The following is a 22,508-nucleotide window of genomic DNA, read 5'->3' on the forward strand; positions in this document are numbered from 1 at the left end:
ATGGCTACATCAGTATCCAGTGTTCTTCTGAGACACAAATGTCTTCTAAAAAAATTAATAGGATGCTCTGCTTTGTAACATGCAACTTTGATGGTGTCATAAAATGTACACAAAGGAAGTATAACAAGGTATGGAAAGTATAGTTGTGAAATACCAAATATGTTCCCAAAAGTGCATCAGAACACCCTATCTCTAGAAACGTTAACTCTTAAAAACTGAGGCATCTCCTGACTTCGGGTTCAGATTAGACACTGCATGAGCTGAAGTCCTTGAGGGCACAGCCCGAAAGGAACAAACAAGTCTGACTATCCAGTTTACCCAAAACAACAATTTCCCCTTGCTCAGGAGCGGAGCCTTTACTAACACTGCACCGCAGTTCTGGCACTGAAGTTTTATCTTCTGACACATTCTTATCAAAGAAATTAACTCCAGGAATTTGGATATGGGGCAAAAGTGGATGGGGTTCCTGGGTAACAGGGCAGACAAGGTTTGTTTGCATCTGATAGAAAGCAGACACGGATAAGCACCTGTAATTTGCACCAAAATCAACAAAACATCTGAGAGTTAACTACCAGAGCACTAGCTACAGATCTTCAGCAAGGGATTGTGACTTAAGAACATTGTAGGAGCGCTATGGTACCTTTTAAAAGTAAATTTTGGGGGCAGAGATCATTTGAACACATGACATAAAACAAGCAAGCGTTTGAAATATGCCTGGCACAGTCAATGGCAGCAGGAGCACACCTAATCTCTAATTATTTCCAAGTAGTTCGTAAAAGTCAAAGTATGGTTTAAAGACGCTCAGCATTTGTTTGAATCCGACTCAAAGCACTACGTCTTCAACAGCTGCAGAATATTTCCTGGAGCAAACGGGGTTTCATAGGTAACAGCCAGTCAAGGAGAAAAACCCATTTAAAATGTCACACACGATGCTGCTCAGAGGAACGAGGAACACCAAAATGGGGTGAAAAGCAGCAAACTAAGGTTTTGGTAGCCGCAGAGCCTATGCTCCTTCTACATAAATATAGAATCAGAGACAGTAAGAGTTAGGAAGATTTACTCCAAAGAAATACATTGCAGATTATCTCCACACTCCAGTAGAAAACGGGTTTTATCTGCTTTAAGGAATGGATAGAAGCACATTTTGCTCGTGTAAAGCAGAGTCCAGAGCAGGAAACATAACGAGACTTTGTGCTTCGCTGTCCTTCCAGCTAAAAAAGGGCAGACCCTCAAGAAGCATCCCCCAGCCACAATCTTTCACCTACCGCAAGACTACAAAAAGTGCGAAGAATGAGGAGCAAATTCTGATTCATTAGTGCAAAACAGCAATTCCTCATTTCAGATGTCAGTTCGTAAATGAGACTGAACGCTTCCCTCTTCCATTTCTTGTGAAAAACCTATTTCCTTACAAGAGCCTCAGCTGCAGGCTGCTTCCCGGCCACACTTCTCTGCAACAAGATAGGCACAAAAAGGGTGTTTGTGGGAGAAAAACCCTTCAGGAACAGCTAGCTGCATGTTTCTTCACTACAGAAATGGGCCCACGGCCCTTCCCCACCTCTCATTTATTCCAGCCATCCCCTACCATGTACCTGCGGGACGTCAGGGAGCTGCGTTTCAGGAGTTCCTCACGGGATTTAAGGTCTCGCGGCCAAGTCAAGCTGTGGCACTTTCCTCGCCAACAATCCCCCAGGCCTGTGCTCACTGTTTGTTGAGAAATTATTTTTTCTTTAATTCAGCAAATGAACCTCAAAGCTCAAGGATTTCAGAGACGAAGACGGCTTATACCAAAACTGAGCAACAACTTGGGACAGATTCAGTTTCTCTTCACGTTTATGATGTTGGTGGTAGGAGACGGCTGGAACAGATGATCTCAGAGGTCTTTTCCAACCTTAATGCTTCTGTGAACTAGGTTATTTGCTTTTAACACAGCCATTTTACCAATTAAGTTACTTTAACAGTATTTGAGAACAGAGAACTTCAAAAACACTGCAGTCAAACAACTGTTCACTAGCATGCCCTGCTTTCAATTGTTTCATTTTCCATCACCCACAATATACTCGATATCAAGGAATTATTTGAATTAACTAGACTTATTGCTTTTATAAACCAGGGTAAGTGTCCAGGAAAAACAAACAAACAAAAAACAACCTTGTTCTTCATTTTCCAGATGAAAGGCATACTGTTAGAACTGGATTTGTTCTGTAAATTTGATTTAAAAGTAAGAACATGCTCCATATCTTTAGCTTGCACATTTACCTTGCTGTTTCATGTCCCTTTATCAGGCCTAAGCAGCAGCTGTATTTACAAAAAAAAAAAAAAATATTTTGGAAAAGGTTTGTCAATTTTTGAAGGACTTCTTCCGGGAGAGGTTTAAGTTCCTTGTTCTTGTGATTTAATGTAAAATTTGGATTAAAGAGATGACAAATTGCTTTGGAAATGCTCCTAAGAAGAGTATGTTTTCACAGAAAGAGGTGAACTTATAAATCAATTTATTATAACATTTATATATTCTCCTCTTACACGCTACAAACCAGTTCACAGTGATAGTACAAACAGCATCTCCGTGGCCAAAAGGGAGCAAGGGGAAAAAGGAAAAGACGCAAAGTAGCAGTAAAAAATGCCAGAAATAATTATAGTCCATAGAAAAACCCAGTGCCAAGTTACACCGGGCAACCAATGTTCAAGAAGAAAGACTTTAACAGAAATCAACAACCTGAAGTGTCTGGTATCCAGCCCTTCTCCAGTTTGGCTTTAATTTTGCAAAGCAATGGGCGCCCCCAGGCATTTCCAGGAGCAGACTCAAGTGGGTATTTATGGCCGGGTGTTGAGCTGGAGTAGGTGTGTGCATACTGATAAGGAGGGAAGAAATGTTCAGCACCTGAGAGAGCCTGGCCTTAGCCCTGCAAACTGGTAGAAAACTGCACAGTCACAAAGGACACATTTTACGAGCAACTTTATGGCATTCCAGCGGGCTGACTGTCCTTGCGAGGAACAGGAGGGTAACAGCCTGCACCGCATTTACGGTCTGCTCCGAGAATTGTTTTTCCCATTGGAGGAAGAGAACACAACTGCATTTTATTGCCATCAGAGCTGGAGTGGTATTAGTGTTATACTAGACTAATATCAAGTAGGATCTACAATATCTTTGGCTTGTAGACTGGAGACGAAGAGTGGGGAAAGTCTAACAAAAAGAAGGAAAAGATGCTCTCCAAGAATTTTTTTGGTAGTAAGTTACAAAAAAGCTGTTAACAAATTCCTCCTTTCCACGATCTGTTCCAGGGCTGAAGCATCACATATACCACAGACTGAGAAACCCAAGTGAAGTTCATGGTATCTGTCACCTCCTAGGTCCAGACATCATCCCCAACAGCCCAAGGGAATGCTTCTGTGCTTCCAGATGTGTTATTCAAAATAATGACTGTGTACCCAACTTCTTGGTAGGTTCCTATCACTGCACAGGAAAGTACCGACTGGCCTCAGGCATCAGTGATGACTGATTCTTTAAAAAAATACATTAAATTAAATCATTATAGTATATCAACACTTTCTATTGATCCACAAACATAACTAAGGGCAAGTATACTTAACATACAAGTAAAGCCATTTTAAGTTGAGGTTTAGCATCCTACCTCTAGTCTGCCCACTGCTTTTTCTTTCTTTTTTCTTACATCCCCAAACAGTGCACTCATACGAAACTTCTCTGAATTGCTTAATATCAAAGAAAACCAGAAGAGATACAAGTACAAGCTTCTGAGCTGGCCATTTCTCCTTCTCCTGAAGATGCACAAGCCACAACTGAGCAGATAACTATAGTAAGTAACCGGATACTGAATGCAAGCATCCTTAAATTCCTTTCTGGATACCTCAAAATGATAACCGTCTTCTGTATTCATAACTTCATATCCAAGAATTATCTTCTCTTATAACATAACCAGTTTCAATTAGGTAGCTTACTCATTTGTGTGGAGATGCAGTTCCAGAACAGACACTGAGGTTCACCCTGTGAAGGTTTTTCCCCGTTTTTCATTGAATTTTACTAATTTCTGAGATTCTTAAACCCAGACCCTCCCACCTTTTTACTTTTGCTCAACTGTGATTTTCACATAAAATAACGAAGTGGGGATAAACCTAGATTAAGCAGAAATCAGCATCCAGCATTATTTTTCTGTGCTGGATAAGCACTAGATAAAAAGTCACACACTTGAATTAATGGAAACTCCTCAAGTTCACTTCAATCAGCTCAGTAAGCAGCCACCAGATTTGAAAGAATCTCACACTGGGCTGGTGGTGATCAAAACATTGTTTTTCTGAACTACTCATAATTTATTAATTGAAGACAAAGCAAAAACAATTCTCTACTTCAGTATTTCTTTATTTACACTAAAAATGAGCTAAGTACCACACGTCAGGTAGCTGTATGTATGGCTTGAGAAGGAAGAGGTACAGCTGAGATCCTCACTGGCACAGCTGCCAGTACGTGCCATTCATTACCTAAACAATGCCAGTGTCCAGTGACAGCATTTTAGAAGTGCTTCACTACCATTTTTTTCCGCTTCCCTCACTCTTCTTTAAGGAACCTGCTCTGTTCAATTTCAGATATATAACTAATGCCTTGCAAAATGTACTTAGCTGATACCTATGCCATTTTTCTTAGTTGCTTTGCACAGCCCTACAAGATTTCTCAAATCTATTGCTACTTTCCAATTGGTAATTTTTAGCAACTAAAGCTAAAAACTAAAGCAAAACAAAGAAATGAGTATTAAAACTACCAGATAAAACATCCTAATGAGATGCATGGTATTTACACAAGCACTACAGATACACTCTGCCTCCCTTTCCTCTCTTGTGGAAGAGTTTGCTAGTAAGGTGTAATATTAATTCCTTGGCGGAAGGAGCACAACACTAGGATCTCTACAGACTCTGGCCTGCTCTCCCCCACAAGCAGCATGCTGCTGTATGTTTAGGTACCACCTTTCTCCAAACCAAGAATTCAGGTCAATCTTATTTTATTACCCATAACAGTCACTGCTCCCTTGCAGAACAGCCCAGACAGAGGAATAGCCACTACCTGGTATTTTTGGAAACCCACAATGATAAGAGCAGAGGGATTCCAGAGTATAAACCTGAGTAATTTCAGCAGGAATAGTAAGAACTCTGAGTTCAGAAAACTATCTGAAAGAGAGTTTTTCCACAGAAACTGTTAGGTAGCAACACTCACAGCAACTGCTGCTGTTCCTACTGTGATCTGTTGGTTTCCATTATTAAGGCATGGCATACTTAAACTTTATGAACATCACAGTTTTGAAAAGAAGCAAGATGTGACAGATAAAAGGAATAAAAAACTTGAGTCCTTACTGCTCCTTCAATTGACACCAGATACTAAGAATTGTTTAAATGTAACCTGGTACTTCTCAAGCATCACATCCAACATTAACGGCCAACACAGGCCACATGGTTTTGTTTTACTAAAAATTAGTTAAGTGCATCTAAAACCAGAAAGAATTTGTTTAATACCTGATAAAACCAGAACCTACTGAATTCCCAAAATGACTGAAAGCATAAATAATGAACATTTTCCCTCCCGAGTACCGATTATGCCTTGTACCATTTACATATGCAAATAAGCAACGTGGCTGAAGAAACTCAGCAGCCAAAGTACAAATGTGCAAATCCTTCACTTCAAGGGCAGAACAGGAACGGTGCCTTGATGTTCTCCTACCTTAGCGTAAGATAAACTCCAGGCATTAGATCCTCCCGTTACCACTGATGTAAAAAATCCTTTTGTATTAAACAAGCATGGATTCAGGAACACGTAAGGGAAGCCTACCTTTTGCCAAAACCTACCGTTAACTTCTTGAACAGGAACACGTCCAGCTGACACAGCACTGCCGCCTGCCCCACCCCAGCCCTGTGCAGCTGAAAAGGGCAGGGTGTAAAGTGGGGAGGCAAGTCATCGTTTCCTTGCCATCCAGACACAAAAGCAGCACACCCCAATGCTGTATGGTCAGCTTTGCTGACTGAGGTATGGGCACATAGGCTGCTGCCATCTCAGGGGTGCCTTTACCTCTGAGAAAGGGCTGTGATGGATAGGTGCAGAGCTGCAGCAGTTGCACACTTCCATTTCAGAGTCCTTTTGAGCCAACCTTTTTATTCTGCCCGTGTAATTCTGTCCCACTGCAATCAAACACCCGAGTGGACACAAACCTGCCAAGCCGACCAGCAGCACAGGCCTGGTCCGTGAACGGGCCGCTGGTCCCGAACTGGAAGGCTGCTCTGGTCTGACGTGTCCCTGCTCAGTTTATCTCGGCCAACCATCATGTCACAGCCGAGACAAAAACTCCTTTGAGGTGAAAACATTTGGGTTTCAGGAACAGGATTCCAACTAGTATCTCTCCTGGGAACAGCAAGGCCTACAGATCATTGCTGAGCTGCACAAGGCCTAAGCACAGGCCCTATTGCCCCTTACCTTCAGAAGCCAGCTGAGAAGCTCCAGGAATATATCTGGCTCCTTCCCATCTTCCTGCCTAGAAATATAGATTTAGCATGACTGCAGGCCACTACCCACCCAGCAACTACTTGTGATCAAGTTATTTGCTGCAGTGATCTTTAAAGATCATATTAAAGGAGAAAACAACTACAGGAATCCACGAACTATTAGCATTAAAGAGTCTAGCTTCAACAAGGAGCTAGAATCAGGAAAAGTCTAGTTTTACTGACAATTTTAAGTACGGATGGCTTCAGCTAAATCCCTATAGTTATTGGAAAATATGCAAAAAACAAAAGGAATTATTTTTCTTCAGTCATTAGTCAGACAACGCTGGTGTCACAGGCTATAAGCAACAAGGCAATGAAGATGATCTGTGTTTTCTACAAGGTCAAGAAGCAAAATAATTGATTGCTTTTTTGAACGTTTTCAAAGTTATTTTATCAGCACACCTCTTCTGATTCTGAAAGGAAACTGGGGGCACATTTGGCTGACACAAGGTGAAACATCAAACGCGGGGTACAGAGAAGTCATAACTACTCAATTTCCTCTGACAACAAGTGACTTTTAGTCCTACAGCATGTCAAATTCAAGTCAAAATTCAGCTTTCAGTCTCAAAATGCCACACTTCAGTTTATTAAGCTCTTCATCTGCCCTCTTCCCTGCAAGCTGCTCCCCAAGTGGCTTCAGCTGCTCTGAGCACAGCTGTACTGAGCAGTGGCAAAAACGAAGGTCACGCGCCGATTTTCTTCCTGGGCTTACTCCAAATGAGGAGACTTACACCACGGAGAAGCCATTTTTTCATTAGGAATTTCCTCCATAAAACAAGGGACTATACATCATTCACAGAACGAGTCCAATTTAAACAAACAAACAAAACCCAGGCAAACCAGAAGGCTAGCCTTTAGTTTTATGGATCTGAAATCCCTGCCAGGCAAAACACTCTTTTGGAAAGCAGTAGTGGTGCTGGGGAGAAGAAAGCAATCCCTCTCCTGGCAATGACACAAAACTTGGTTATCAGATAAAAAAAAGAAGGGAGTTCGTTTACAGCTTGTTTTCAATGAAGTGACTCAGCAGGACTCAATTCCACCCAGGAAAGCTAACTTTTCCTGCCGTCTCTGCTAAGCAGGGACGTGCAGTGAAAACCCAGTGCTCCTCCCTTATCCCACCAGTAAATGCGGTGTCTCAGGGAGTGCTGGCCACCTACCAGTTAACCAGCTATTGCCATAACCTCAGCAATCCCTTTTCCTTCGCCGCCGGTCAGAAGGAACTGGTGCCAGCACCACTCACCACCGCATCTGCAGAGATCTCACTGATTTTGTAAGGAGATCTTTGTGAACGCCAACCGTATTTTAATAACTACTATAATCAACTACATTTATGATGTGCTGTCCTTAAGCTGGTTTTAATATAACATTCACAAAGGCATTTTCTTTTGTCTTTGCTGTGCCAGCTTATAGGAACCAGCAGCTTGTATGGGCTTGCCTGCTATAATGTGATAGTGCCTGTTAATTTAATGTCTCTCCAGTTTTTAATAGAGTATCGTGAACAAATCCATACCACATCATGAATTAAGGATACTAAAGTGTTTTTTTTTTTTTTTTGGCTAATAACTGATGAAAAGTACAGACTCTGCTAGCACACTGAAATTTTTGCATGGCATGAATTTGCACCTATTCCGTTTAAGCCACACTTCAGCAAGTGGAAGGATTTAAGCAAGCTAATATATGCCTTGCAAATGTAATGCCACTCAGAAAAGCTTATTTCATTACAATAGTCCTTCCAAAAGAAGCTGTGCATGGAGATCAGTTGTCCAATCGATTGCTTTTGTTAACACAACAGAAACAGGTAAGAGAACATCTTGAGTGGACCTGAAGGATTAGCACCTAAGGATGCTGATTTCTAAACACTGCAACAGGCTATTGCCAGGCTAACTAGGTGAAGAAAATGAGAAAAAAAAACTAATATATATAAATGAGAACACAAACACACATTTTTCCTAGGTGACTTGTGATAAAAAAGTCAAATATAAATGGAATAAGAAATCTATTAAGGCCCCAAACTCTTGTCTGAACATTCAGCAAAAGGGAGTATTTCAATCAACGTACCATCCTCTTTTAGATGCTGGCTTCCAGACTTTGCTCTTCTGCCTTTATCTCAAGCATCTCCAAAAGGACAGTGAGATCAGTTTGTTTTCCTTGCGTAACTTTTAGTTTTCCAGTGGCAGCTCAGAATTTAATTCCACTCTGGTTCACTGGCTCATCACTAAGTACCACAACTGATAAGATCACACATCTCCATTACACTGCTAACACTAAATGCTCTCCAGGCACTCAAAACAATCGTTTTCCTTTCTTGTCCGAGTATCTCGAGCTCCATCTTCTATCCCATTTCTCTTGGAATAAGAAACAACCACCCCAATGGAAATGCATCACTTCTCATAGCACTTCTCACACTTTCTATACATTTTGAGCAATATCAGCTCTACCACATGCAGTACAGTAACGCTGAATTGAAAAACAAAACCACCTACTTTTCCAGACTATTTTCACTTTTAAATAACCAAAAGCATTTTGGCAAGTTTTCTTAAATTGCCTTTGAAGAGTTAGTGGTTTGATGAGATTAATGATATTTTTCTTTTCCTTTTTTTCTGCAAAGGCTTCCAACAGTAAAGCAGGCACACATTAACGGAAATAACACGTGCTTCAACAGTTTGTGAACCTCACATCTTAAAAGGTCACTAACAAAAAGTTTAGAGAAAACTAATGTTTGGAAATAAATGGCTAACATGTCTCATCAGCTGATTCAGCAAGTGTAGCAAGATGCCAACAGGCTGCCAAAGGACAGACCGAACTCCTCTTTCCCCAGGTGTGTCCCCACAGCAAGGGAAAAGCCTTTAGCATTATAGCATTCCCTAACTGCACCCACAGATCTACAAGAAGTGCAAAAGTGAGCTGAACACTCCCTCCAGTCACCTGAACCCCAAGTCACTAGGAAGATGGAACAGAACACTCATACTAACAGGGTTTTTTTCTTAACACACCATAGCTATTATATTTCTATGCTACGTATAGACATTAAGGGCAAAAAAAAAAGAGAACTCAGACTAATTACCTGCCTACCTTTCCAACATCAGCAACCTTCCCTATGCCATTGCCACCATCGTGTTTAGGTGATTACTCAGCACCTGAAAAGCGATGGGTGTGCAAGACTCCAGTTATCGCCCCAGTATTTTCCTGCTGGTAAAACAGCAGAGAGTGAGGAGATGGGGACGAGGGAGGAAGAGCTCTGAACTTTTCCCCCCATGTACCGAAATCTGGCTTTTACTCATCGCTTATCGCTTTAAAAAGATTGCAACATTAACAGCTTGCAATAAATAGGGTAAAACGCCTTCCTGGTGGACTGACTAAGTTTCACAACATAGCTGGCTTGAAAACAAAATCAACACAAGGGCTTGGACTGAACTGCAGTTATCTGAAGACAGCGTACACCTTTTACAGTCTAAAAGGCAATATTCAGTAACTGCAATCACCCCTCGCTAACTACTCACGGGTGATACACTTAACATCACGTCAATTTATCGCTCGTAAATTATTAAACTGAGCTCTTCACTTGGAAGGTTATTAAAGAAACTTCCTCCTCCCTCGGGTGGATAATTTACAGCTATACAGCCGAGCTACCCAACCACCCTTAACTGTTAATTTCACGTTTCCTTCACCGAGTTATTGGGCGTATTAAAAATGGCATGCCATGCAAAATTTGGGAAGAAAGGCTACCAGCAAAAGCATCCAACACAAAATACATTATACTGTCTAAAACTTTTAAACAATATCTGTAAGCTTCAGATTACAGACTTAGTAGATTACTACTGATCCAGAGAAAGTATTTGGTAAAATTTAAGGCAATTAAAGTACTCTCTGGTCTGTTACAGTCGGAAAGAAAACATCCCTCTAGGACACCAGCATAGATTTGCAGTACTCAGCCCAAAGAAACCTACTGCCTGCCTCTGCCACGACCAAGACACCGACTGCAGCGTTCTCTGAGGCTCTGGCCAAGCTTGAACCTATGTATTTCACAAGCTGAGAGATTTCGAGTTTCAAATTACTTAGTAAGGGAAGGGTAGCGGGGGGAAAGAAGCAGCCAAAAACGTCTTACTCCCATCGCTACTGAAGTAAAGTTATACGGGCAGCTTCCTGAGAAGAAGCATGCCTGTCAACAAAATCCACACTTCCTCTTCATTTGCCAACCAAAATATTCTCAAATCTGGAATATACAGAACCAGGCTACGGTACCAAAAATTCAGAAACATCACTTAGCATTGATGCTAGGGTAAAGAGGAGGCAAAACCTGGTAATACAGATTATACAAATACTTCATGAAGAAAAAAAGTACCGTCTTATTCTTTGGTGCAGCCCTACAGTGGGAGCACACAGAATTAACTGCAATTAGGTCAGCCCACAGCATCAGCAGGACGGAAGATTTCAGACTGATACTTACAAGAAAGCGAGCGCAGACTCACCGACATATTTCAGAGCATTTTCAAAGAACAAATGTTTGCTATGAGATCACACAACACGCCAAAAGCTTAATCTGTCACATTCAAACAGAGAATGGACCATTCAGAAAGACGTTTTTCGTAGAAATCAAAGAAATACATCAAGATCACATCTTTAAGACGTTACAAAACACTTGATAAAGTTTTATCAATTTTTGCCGCAGACAAACTGAAGCTTTAACAGATTAGCAAAAGGCTCGGAATAAAGCCATGCAAACCAAACGTTTCTCTCATTAATATATTACCTTTCTTTGACTGTAGATATCTCACAGCCCTTATCAAAGTAGGCCAGATCCGTTTCATTTCCCTAAGGTTAAGCTGGTGAACAGTACACAGGGTATTCATCGACTAACGAACGGCCACCATTCAATGACAAATATAGCACATGCTATTTCTCATCTGCCCTATTTTTTGGGGAGGATGGTATGTCGCTTTTTCCAGAAATCGCCACAATTGGCAGACTCAAAGATGCTGTGCCTTTGTCCTTACGTAACCGTTCGCGTCCCCTCTCCCCCCCCCCCCCAAGAGGAATAGGAAGAGATTACACGGCCGCTCTCCATTTCGGGCCGGAGACGGCTGGGATAAGCCATCATCACCCAAGTTACGTCCTGAGAACCCTCCGCAGGCAGCCAGGGCAAGAGGGAGGGATCGCTTTGCCTTCATTTTAGTTGTTGCAGTGGGTGGGGGGGGAAATCAATACCTTTTATCGTGGCCCAACGCAGCCATCCCCTGCAAGAAGGGTGCAGGCAGCCTTCCCTGCTGTCTTGATCCTCTGGTGCTGGAGTGGGAGGAAGAAAACTGATATCCCCGAGACTAAACAGCCCTAACAACAGATGGCAACAACCTGTTCTTTTTTCTTTTAAAAGAAGTTTTTTCTTCCCTATTTGTACACTCTGCAAGGTACTCCCTAGGAAAGAGACTTCATCCTGACTCTCAGGATATCCCAAGGAGGTGAATCCCGATTTCATCTAACCCTGCTGTTACCCAGTTTATGGCACACAGGCACAGACACCACTATTACCCGTAAATCCCACTAAACAAGTTTTTACTGCAAGCAAAGCGCAGCTTCGTCTCAGCTTTACCTCCAGCTACTGTTGCTCACTGCTTTATTAACTTTTGTTCCCCACCGAGGTGACAGATTCTGTACTTCGTTAGACATTTCCAGGATGCGGTGGTGCTCCAGGTCTGTGATTTAAGTTATTTCTCCTATATATGCCAGTATTTATCAATACAAGGCAAGGGGGAGTAAGTTTAGCCTGAACTTTTCAGCAAGGTGCAGAAAGCACTCAAGACAAAGACAGCGTTAACTGCATCATGTGTCCTCCAGACAGCAGAAAATTGTAAATAAACTCGGCGTTACTTTACCCGAGACCACTCCTAATCAATTACGTGTCCCAGCTCCTACAGCACCATCTCCTCCCCGGTTCAGCCACCTCTCCCCTGAACTTCTGAAGCAACTGCCTCTGTCGGCGATCCAAGATTACGGTGACGCAATACTCCGCGGCCAGTCTCTCTTCCAAAAAAGAAAGTGCATTGAAATGAAAGTGGACGAGGGGAGAGTTGTGCTTACAATCAGCAACACTTAACCTTTTACAGTCGCTTGCCATCTAAGGAAGATTTGATTCTTTGACTACTAACACAATTTTGAGCTTAATCCCCACGCTGTATCTTCCTATGGATACTTTCACCCACATCACCAGCGCAAACACTCTCCGGATCATAATAGGGTAAATATTAGTGTTTTGCAACGCAAGTTAAGATAATCATGAGAATGAGTTTCATATTTCCATCTAATTATTGTTAAGCCTCCATTTCAAGTCAAAGCGTCTCGCTATAAAAGATGCCCGCTTTGTGGCCAGTCACCCTCTTTTTTTTTGTATACGAGCTCAAGCAAAAAGATATTAGTCCCCCATTGTAAATGCTACAAACAACTTCTTCCGAAAGGCACACGAAAGCACCGTTACGCTGTTTTAAAACATACAAACCTTAAAACCAACGCAACAAGACCCTCACAGCAGCAGAACTAAAAGCTGAGCAGCTCAAGTGCTCTTTCGGTTCAGATAATTTTGAAAAGCCAAGGGAAAAAAAAAAAAGCATTACGGTTGTCAGGTGAAAGCAGACCCAGGTGACTGCTTCACGTTACAGTTGCACGACCGGAATGAAAATAATATGGTATATTCCAGGTTTAGCTTTTTTCTTTTCTGATAGGAAAAAAAAAAAAAAAAGCTGTAGACACACAGGTGGTAAAACATTAAGTGAAGGAGGGAAGGGAGGAGGGGGGAAATAAAGGTAAGTTGCGTGTACCTTTAGCCCAGCACATCGGGAAAGGGCTGCAGCCGCTCTTCTCCATGCAGCTCGCACCTGCTGGTTTGGGGCCCCGCCACCAGCTCCACCGTGCACCCGGGCGGAGGGGATGGAGCCAGGCTCAGGGTGACCCCGATCAGTGCTGCGGCCGCCCGGGGTCCTGCGGCGGGGCTGGGAAGCCGGCCCCCGGTGTGAGCAGCGATCCACCAGGCCGGGGAGCGACCAGCGACCTTCCCTGAGCCCGCTCGGCCGCCTTCATCCTCTCGCTCCTCCGCCGGACGAAGCCAAGGCCGGGTGAGCCGTGGCGGAGGGCGAGCGGAGGCCGGGAGCGAGGGAGGGCGGGAGGGAGGGCGGGCAGAAGGAGGGGAGGCGATGAGGGAACGCGCCGTCCATATAACTAATCTCCCCCTGCTCCCGTTGACAGGGCCTCCAGCGGCTTCCTCAACCCGGCCGAGCCCCGGGTGCCGCGGTTGGGGCGGCGAACAATGCGGAGAAATTCAATGGGGAGAAAATCCTCCCAGAGGCACCCGCAGCCGGCATTCACGCCCGCGCCTCTCTTCCCCCTCCCGTCGCTTTTATCTCCTTTATACAGATGCTCGCACGCAGCCGTCCTGGAAAAAAAAAAAAATGAAACGGGCCGCCCCAAAAAGCACACGGGAACCTCCACAAATTTGTAGGAGCGGGCAGGCGGCCCCACAGCATCGCCGGCCCCGCTGTGCACCTGCAGCGGCGGCCTGGCTGCGAGAGCCCGGGGAGTATCTCGATGCTTTAAAAAATAAGAGAAAGCACAAAAAGCCAGCAATTATCACAGCCCATGCCACTACAAAGCCAGCAGCACGGCTGCCACCCCCCTGAAACCAGGGCTTCCTTATATATTTGTATATATATGTATATATCTGTGTATATATATATATATATATATATTTTGTATGTGTGTATATATCTGTGTATACATTTTATATATCTTTATATATATACATATAAGCATAAATATGTATATATACATACACAGATATATAAATATATATACATATTTATGTGTGTATATATATATATATAGACACACACACCCCTCTTGTCGAAAAGCAACGATCACCACAAGCACCCAGCCTTTGGCTCATCTCGACTTTGCAGGATTTAACATCTACACTACTTAGAAAAGGATTTTCAGAGTATATAATTCAGAGTCTAATTCAGTATATAACCAGAGTATAGCCACTGTACACGTGTGTGTTTCTAAACACGCGTTCAAGCAGCATGTGTCTACGGAAATTAAGGAAAAACCCATTTTACCCTTGGCACAAAACAGACCGTGGACAACTGCTTCGGCTGAAATACCCATTCAAGCCACCAGAACAGAGCTCAGGCAGATCCTCTCACGTATTTTATATTCAGGCCTTTTCACGTATTGCATGTTAATCTTTCCCCACTCACAGCAGTAAGGCACACGGCTTAGCCAAGTCTGTAACCAAAAGGGAATTAATCCAAAGCTAACAGCCTTCGACTTGACCTATCTGCCTACTTGTAGCAGCACAAACTAATCTATCGCATATATTTAATTACTGTTCATTATTTCACTGCCACCTTCACTTCTCCATACACTGGCTATGCAGAACTACGGTGGTGCATGTGAAAACTCTTTGATAAATACAGTTGCTGCTACTTCTGAGAAGCGTTGCTTTCTTCTATATTTAAAGGAGAAAAAATATTCACTGGAAAAAAAAAGAAAGAGCAGGGTTAGGCCACAAGCAGGCCATCAGATGTTCTGCATCACTGCTCAGGCACAAAGCTCTTTCTGGGGCTGAAGAAAGCCAAAGGGAACCGAAGACATGCCTGGATGCCTCCCCCCCTCCCAATAAAGTTTTCAAAGCCCTCCAGTGCTCCGCAGACAGCCCGGCACTTCCCAGAACAGGGTGGGTGATATTTACCTTCAACGCTGAAGAAATACATGTCGGCTAGGGTACCCTTTGCAACACGACCGAGTACATTTGTGTCCTACGGAAGATGCGCGGAGGGCAGGTGCCGGTGTGGTGCCAGCTCCAGCCCAGCAAGGCACAGGCAAGGCGATTTTCCAGGTCCGGCTCCGCCACCTCGTGACCCTGAACCCTTGTTTCTCTCCGCTGCAAAACTGAAAGCTGCAGACGCTTTCCCGGTTTTCACCGAGTTTGTTTGCTCTGTGCATTAGGGTGTAAAATACATTTAAAAAAAGCGTGGATTTCTCCCATAGAAAGATGGTGTTTTGCAGAAAACAAGCTAAAAAAAAAAATTAAACTGAGAGGCAAAAGTGGTAGGGCCTAAATTAAGTTCTATTTGTGAAAATAAAACTTTTAAATATCAACTGGTAAGTGCATTACTGTGGCAAATTATAGCAAAATGCGTGGACCTGCATTTGTCTTTCCACTTTTCAGATGAAACTGGTACAGACTATCAATCCCAGTGCCAAGAGATGCTGTCTGCTCCTTACAGCTCTCCTTACTGATGAGACGAGCGCGATGATCATTCTTGGCAAGGACGTACCTCCCTGCTGTAATATCACGCTACGAAGTCAAGGTGAATGCAAAGTACTACACGGCCTGCGAGCTTTTCTCTTCAGTTTTACAATTTAACCAAGTATTTCGTACTCTGAATAGACAGATTGTCAAAATAAGCCAATCGCTTCCTTGATGCTAGGGTGTATTTTCTTTTAATTACGCCTTCTCTATTTATTATTGTAAAAAGTACCTAGTAGATACAAGCTCTTTCTCCTCTTTCAAACAACACTGTTAGTTTTTCAGTACAAAAAAGCCCAAAGGGTAAACTCTGTGTTCTGGATAAAGGCAGAAACCCCAAACCTACAGGTTGCTGGTTTTTTTTTTGTTTTTTTTTTTTTTTTTTGTTTGTTTGTTTTTGGGGGGTGGAGTGATGCAAAGCAGAAGATAAGGCACAAAGTAAAAAGAAATTGAAAAAGTATTTGCAACATTTCATAAATACTGCACACCAAGTAGGTGTCTGAGTACCATTAATGTAAAATCACCTGTTTTAAGTAATGCCAATCAGATTAGACCGTTTACTGAGGTAAGGACCATTTGTCAGAAACCAGGCTTGTGGAACAAGAACATTTGTTCTTCTCGTGTTAGATGCACCTGCTGACATATATTGATAGTACCTGCGTTGTACTCACTGTGTAAGCAATGATGCTAACGGCTATTACACAAAATACTAAAAAAAAAAAATCTATTAAAAAAATGTATCTGTTCATACTAAGAACATACAGAAGGACGGGGCATTTTCATAAAATACACGTTGTAACCAGAAAACCTCAGAGTACCCCAATGATAACCTAGAAAGCCCAAGACCCTCAGCTAAGAAATGACATTTTGCTTCCAAGGAAATTTGAGTCAGGATTTTGATGTTTTTATTTTTATTTTTTGCACGGTGACAGTGACTTCAGTTGCCCAATGCCAGCCTAGTTTCCAGGCTTCACAGTATCAGCATCAGCTCTCTGAAGGCAAAGGAAAGAAGTCAGAAGCTTTTGACTTGTATCACAGCATTTGGTTTGCTGTTTTCATTTTGCCTGAAGGGCTGATCCTGTCTCCCAGAGAAGCCAGCTGCAAAAATAACAAAGCCTCGTGGAACAAAGGGTTAAAGAGCAGTTTTGTTTTCACATCAGTTAGTATCTCTGTTCATCAAATTTTGATCAAACTGGCTGACAAGTTTGAGCACTGTTGGGATGGGCAGCAGGACAGAGCTAAATCAAGAAGTTTCTTTGCCCAGAGAAACCAAACTAAACTCAGTACTCAGAAACTTTGAGGAAGTCCATGGATCTATCTTAAGGCAGAGTTCAATAGCAGAATAAAAACCTTCTTTTTTGGTTCCTCTGCTGCAACATCTCAGCTGCCAGACGAGCATACCAGCACCACGGCTCTCCTTCCAACAGTGAGAAGAAAGCAGTATTTTTGCTTGTTAGATGAAACAAAAAGGTGCAGCCTAGAGCATAGGAATCCTATCAATATTATTTTATTTTTTTGGACTTGACCATTCCCAGTCTTAGCCACTTTCTGGGATACTGCTCATCACTCCAGTAGGAACTGGGTGCTCGAGAACAAGCACGTTTATTTTAAGAAGATCTGCATATTGATTTAAAAGAGGGAAAGAACATTTCTTCATTGCATTCATTTTGCCAGTTAAAAAAAAAAAAAAAAAAAAGACAGTTCCCAAACCAAATTTGCCCTCATGAAAAATGGAGGGTTTTCTTTCGTTAAGCTGCAAATGCTTTTTACTGAGAACTGCAGAACAGCCTGTAAAGCTAAAGTGCCTCACGACTGTTTTAACAATTAAAACATGTTCATTGCTCATGTGACAATCTTCTGCATCCTAATTCATTTGCTCTTCCATGTTTGTTTCTAGAATTCAGCAGCAATGCTCTCCAAAGACTGAAACTGCAGTGTAATTTTTACTGATCTGCACCCTCTCAAGCTTACCCCTCACAGTTTCTTTAATTACTGTAATTATTTGTGGGTGTGCTCAATTCTGCAAGGACTGTAATGGAGATCTTCTTGGGATGCCCTGGTACCTAAATGTATCATCCTTTAAAAAAGGCAAAAAAAAGAGCAAAGCAAACTACCGGTAAGATCTGTTCTCTTTTGGAAAGTTCTCAATCAAGAAATGTGGATTTGGGAATTTAGTCTTCAATGTTAGTCCTCACTCCATAAAGCAGATCCTGCTTTACGATTTCTTGCTCTGTTTTGAGGATGCTTGAGATTTCAGCTCAGATGACACAGAGAAGGACACCTCCTAGCTTCAGCCTGGGCCAGCTGATAGCCAGGACAAGGAGGGAATACACTGCAGGATTCACACCCTGGTGCTGCAGCTGCCCAGAGGAAGATACTAGCGTCCCAATGAAATTCATTCCAGATTATAAACTATTTGTCATCTCTCTGCTTCAGACATTTTTCTAGCATAAATTCAACCCAACGTTGAATTAATTCCTTGTTCTCTTCCTGCGCTTGGTGAGCTTTATTAGTAGAAAGCATCTAAGGCCACGATTCCTGAGAAGTGCATATTTAAGTAACACATCCTCACCATGCCATGAGCACCTAGTTGGCATCAGTATCCTCTAAACTACATTTTACAGTAGCATTTGTATCTCTTTTTGAGATGCAAGTCCTCCTTGGTTCCCACGGCCGTGTTTCATATACTGTTACCAAAATACCTCTGTTATATTCCATTATAAAAATACCTGGGGAAAGAAAACTGGGCAGGACATTGGGAGAGAGAAGGAGCAACATACTCTGAAGTTTCCCATACTTCCCCTTCCCAAAGGATCCTCTGATGTTGAGCAACATGCAGTGTCTTGGCCCATGCTGTTAAGACACCAGATGTTAGAAAGACCACTGAGTTAACTTTATTTGTATTGTTCCATAAATAAAGACTAGCCATTTTTTAAACCCACATGGGTTGCATTAATTTTCAGGCATGAAAGTCATAGCAGATTTTCTTGTGGGTGGACTAGCCCCCTCATACTCTCCCACTTCCTTCCATTTACTTTTGTGAAGGCTTATTGTAGAGAAATATAAAGGCAGCACCATGAAATCCGAGAATGTTTTAAAATTACTCCTTCCTTAGGGCCCTGATTCCAATCTTCTGCCTCTTTGGATTCTAGGTTGTTTACCAAAAACCCTATTGTTGTCCTCAAGATGTCTTTGAGAAGTTCCTTCACAATTCCAGCGCTTCCACAAAGCAGAAATCTGCTTGCTGGTGAGCTGGAAAGCTAAGAGGAGAAACGACCCAACCCTGCACCTCCTGCTCCTTGCTTTAAGGCAAAGTCAAGTCTGATAATTCTGCTCCCCGTGCTTACCAGTTGCACTGCTTTTCTCTTCCAGTTTGGATGGGGAGAAGGAGTGAGACACAAAGCTATCCAGAACGGTCATCAGAACCTTACAAAAGCTTCCTCTGTTTGTAGGGAAACGGCTCTGGTTATGGGGTAAACACAGCAGAAAGTACCTCAAGGGGGAGAACCCCCCCCTTTGATGCTGTTTAATGGAGACTCATTCTGCAAGGATCACTTTTGTTCTGTGGAAGGGACGCATGAGTGGATCAGTTGACCTTACAGACGCCCCTGAAAACCCCTCTTCATTAATTCAAAGGTAAATGAGAAATAATTGGTCACATCTTCGAAGAGGCGATAGAGGAAAAAGAAGTTGGTTAGGGGTCAGCAAGTCTCTGAAGTGTCTGCTCGTATCTGGGCTGATTTTTCTCTCATCTATGTAATAACCAGTTATACAACAGAAAGCTACACAGCCACAGAGGGTCCAATTAATTTACCAGAAATGGCATAGCCTGGACATGTTTCCCTCGTCCTACCAGCTTCTCCTCCAGATGCTAAATACACAGCTAGAACAACAGCTTACCAAAAAAAAACGTGTGCTAAAAAGATGTTTACAACTAAGAGTTGTGTCTGATTTATGTATCACCGCACCTCAGAAGAAAGCATGTAATTTTCAAAGACTCACAGCATTACATAAAACACAAATATAACATTAGCAATTCCTCAGACTTTCAAATCACTAAACGCAATTGCAAATGGAAAAAAAAAACTCCACAATAATGCACCATTATTCCATTTATATTTTAAAAAATCTGGTGGAATGGTTAGTAATGTATTTCTTACTGAAGGATGAGAGTAGCACAAATAATTTCCACGTGTAAATAAACACTTACAGGCTACAATAAACACCCATCTAACTTTAATGTTTCAGTGTTAGACCAGTCAAGCCAGTGTTGACATCCTTCAAGCCTAAGAAAGCAGGAAATTAAAAATTCATTTTTACATAATGTCTTTTTAATTAAAGTTTTATAAACGCAAATGTTAAGGCTGCTTAAACAAGCAAATTCTGTGCCTAACCTATCAAGCAAAGAATAATGTATATTTAAAATATAAGAAAAGATGCACAAATACTCCTTCTCCTCTTACATTAGCATAATTTGGGGTCAGAACTGTTGCATGAGAAATTCAAAAAAAAATTGAAAACTTCTTTTTTTTTATCACAACCTCAGTAAAGTCAGCTGTAGCTAGCCCCTAAACCACACACACAAAAAATCAACTCCTGTTCACTTCAACCATTCCCCCCTTACAATTTTCTACCGAGAAGTGCCATTCACTTTACAGGAACTTTCTCCTGTGTCTCTGACTACCTGAGAAGCAGCTCCTTGAAAGTTTATTGGTGTTTGCATGAGGCATTATCCGCTCTGTTATGGGGATCAAAGGTTGTCCTCAGGTAACACAAAACCTTTTATTCGATGCAAAATCTACCACCTTATATAAACTCTTTTGTTACTCCAATTAGACACAACTGCACTGTTCTATCAAACAGGCTTACCCGCGGAAGTGCCTGTAAACTCTAAACCAAAGTGCCCAGAAAATACAAGTATGTGTTGCTCAGTTGTAAAAAGGCTTCCGGGATGTCACTGCGAAATAAAGCCCACGTTGGGTTCGTTAACAAGCTGTAACACTGGGTAAAACTGTTTCAAAGACAGCTATTGCCCCTAGTCTGCGTCCTTCTGCAACACGTACATTTACAAGCAGACCCACACCACCTCTCCACTGTAGCTCCAAATTCAACTGACTTGTAAGTGTAATTAACTTTATCCAGCGACTTGAGGACAACTACACATAAAAGGCAGCATTTCAATGAAGTGAAAGACATTCAAAAACGTTGTAATACAAATTAAAATAAGCAAGACCAAAAAGTGCAAGACCAAGCGATACAGCTGAGAACTTTTTGAGGCACAGCCCTTCTTCAGATCTAGGGAAAGGGATATTAGATAAATATCCAGTGTCTTGCAATGGTAGACACAACATTAAAAAACCTGACAGCAACCTGAATGACCTACATTACCAAACGTCACAGGAGCAATGCTGTCAGCACATAACAGCATCTGACAAGGCCAAGAACTCATCTCTTGTCTAGTAGTGAGCTGTCAACTACCACTTCCAAAAAACCTGTGGCAAAAAACCTCCACAATCCCATTTGATGCCTTTCAACCAAGTTATGGTGTTAAGATTTTTATGCAAACGAGAGGCTGAGACAAAAAACAGTGAATGCATAAACAGAGGAAGATTGTAAGCCTTGTTTTGGTGGCAGCACATGGAGAACAAAATCTGCTGGTAGAGAAGTTTAAGCATTCTGAAATGAAGGCACACTAAGAATTTTTAAATTGCAGAAGTATCTATGAAACTGCCATCTTAATAGGTCATCTTCATAGGTTAAATGACTTATGTCTAGCTGTTTCTGTCTTGAGGGTAGAAAGGACAAACTTCCTCTTCCCCTCAGGCTTTGAAAGAGGAAGGTTGTTCAACAAAGCTCATCACTGTCCTCCAAATTTCAATTTAAAACCCTTATAAAACAAGTTGTACATTACAAAATGTCAGTAATTCAACTGCTGATGTTTCCAGAACCTCAATCATCACAACTACCTCTAACATCCCACCACATACCTTTCCGTATCATAAGGTCTAAAGTTTTAGAAGCTTAACAAAACCATTTAGTCCTCCTCTTGGAGGATGCATAGTTGACCAGGGAACAATCAGCAGGAATTCTCATATAGTCTTTCATTTATGATCATTTTAGGCGTAACTTATAACAAAGTCTGATAAAAGTTCAACCACGTAATGTTTTTCCTCTTAGTTCACTGTGGCCCATGATGTTCTACTTCAAACAAGCTTATGTGTATTTTGGGAGACGATCCCAAGCCACTCCCAGCTCAGGTCTTGCAGAAAAAAAAAACACAAACAACTAATATTTTATATAAACAACTACATAAGATCCAACCTGATTTCCAGAATCCTTCTTTCAGTAACGCCGTCATCCCCACCCCTCCTTTACTTCATATTTGCTGCTATCAAAACCTTAGATACTAACATACTTGGATAGTATAGCAAGCACATCCAAGCAAGTTTCAGGTCTCATCAAAACACACTGCTAATTGTGCCCAATTCCACAGGTATCTTAGAATCACAGAATATCCCGAGTTGGAAGGGACCCACCAGGATGATCGAGTCCAACTCCTGGGTTCCCAGAAGACCACCCAAAACAAATCAGACTACATGTCTGAGAGCATTGTCTAAACAAATCTTGAACTCTCGCAGGCTTGGCGCTGTGACCACTGCCCAGGGGAGCCTGTCCC

The 22,508-nt window shown here is 42.1% G+C and overlaps 1 protein-coding gene across 9 annotated transcripts in view; it reads right to left on the minus strand.

The window, feature by feature from the left end:
* The window catches only part of PTK2 (protein tyrosine kinase 2), a 203,894-nt gene that overhangs the window by 130,288 nt on the left and 51,098 nt on the right, over positions 1-22,508 (minus strand). For 3 of the 9 annotated variants that reach the window (XM_040547362.1, XM_040547361.1, XM_040547360.1), the window contains exon 1: positions 13,344-13,655. The exons of 4 other annotated variants lie outside the window; for them this stretch is intronic. In XM_040547362.1, the coding sequence (XP_040403296.1) occupies positions 13,344-13,389 (46 nt within the window). In that variant the 5' untranslated portion in view covers positions 13,390-13,655. Of the gene's footprint in view, positions 1-13,343; positions 13,899-22,508 lie in introns of those variants that run through there. 2 more of the 9 variants (XM_040547364.1, XM_040547363.1) reach the window with 2 other exon arrangements.

Source organism: Cygnus olor, chromosome 2 (genome assembly GCF_009769625.2).
Source record: "Cygnus olor isolate bCygOlo1 chromosome 2, bCygOlo1.pri.v2, whole genome shotgun sequence".
NCBI classification, from domain to species: domain Eukaryota; kingdom Metazoa; phylum Chordata; class Aves; order Anseriformes; family Anatidae; genus Cygnus; species Cygnus olor.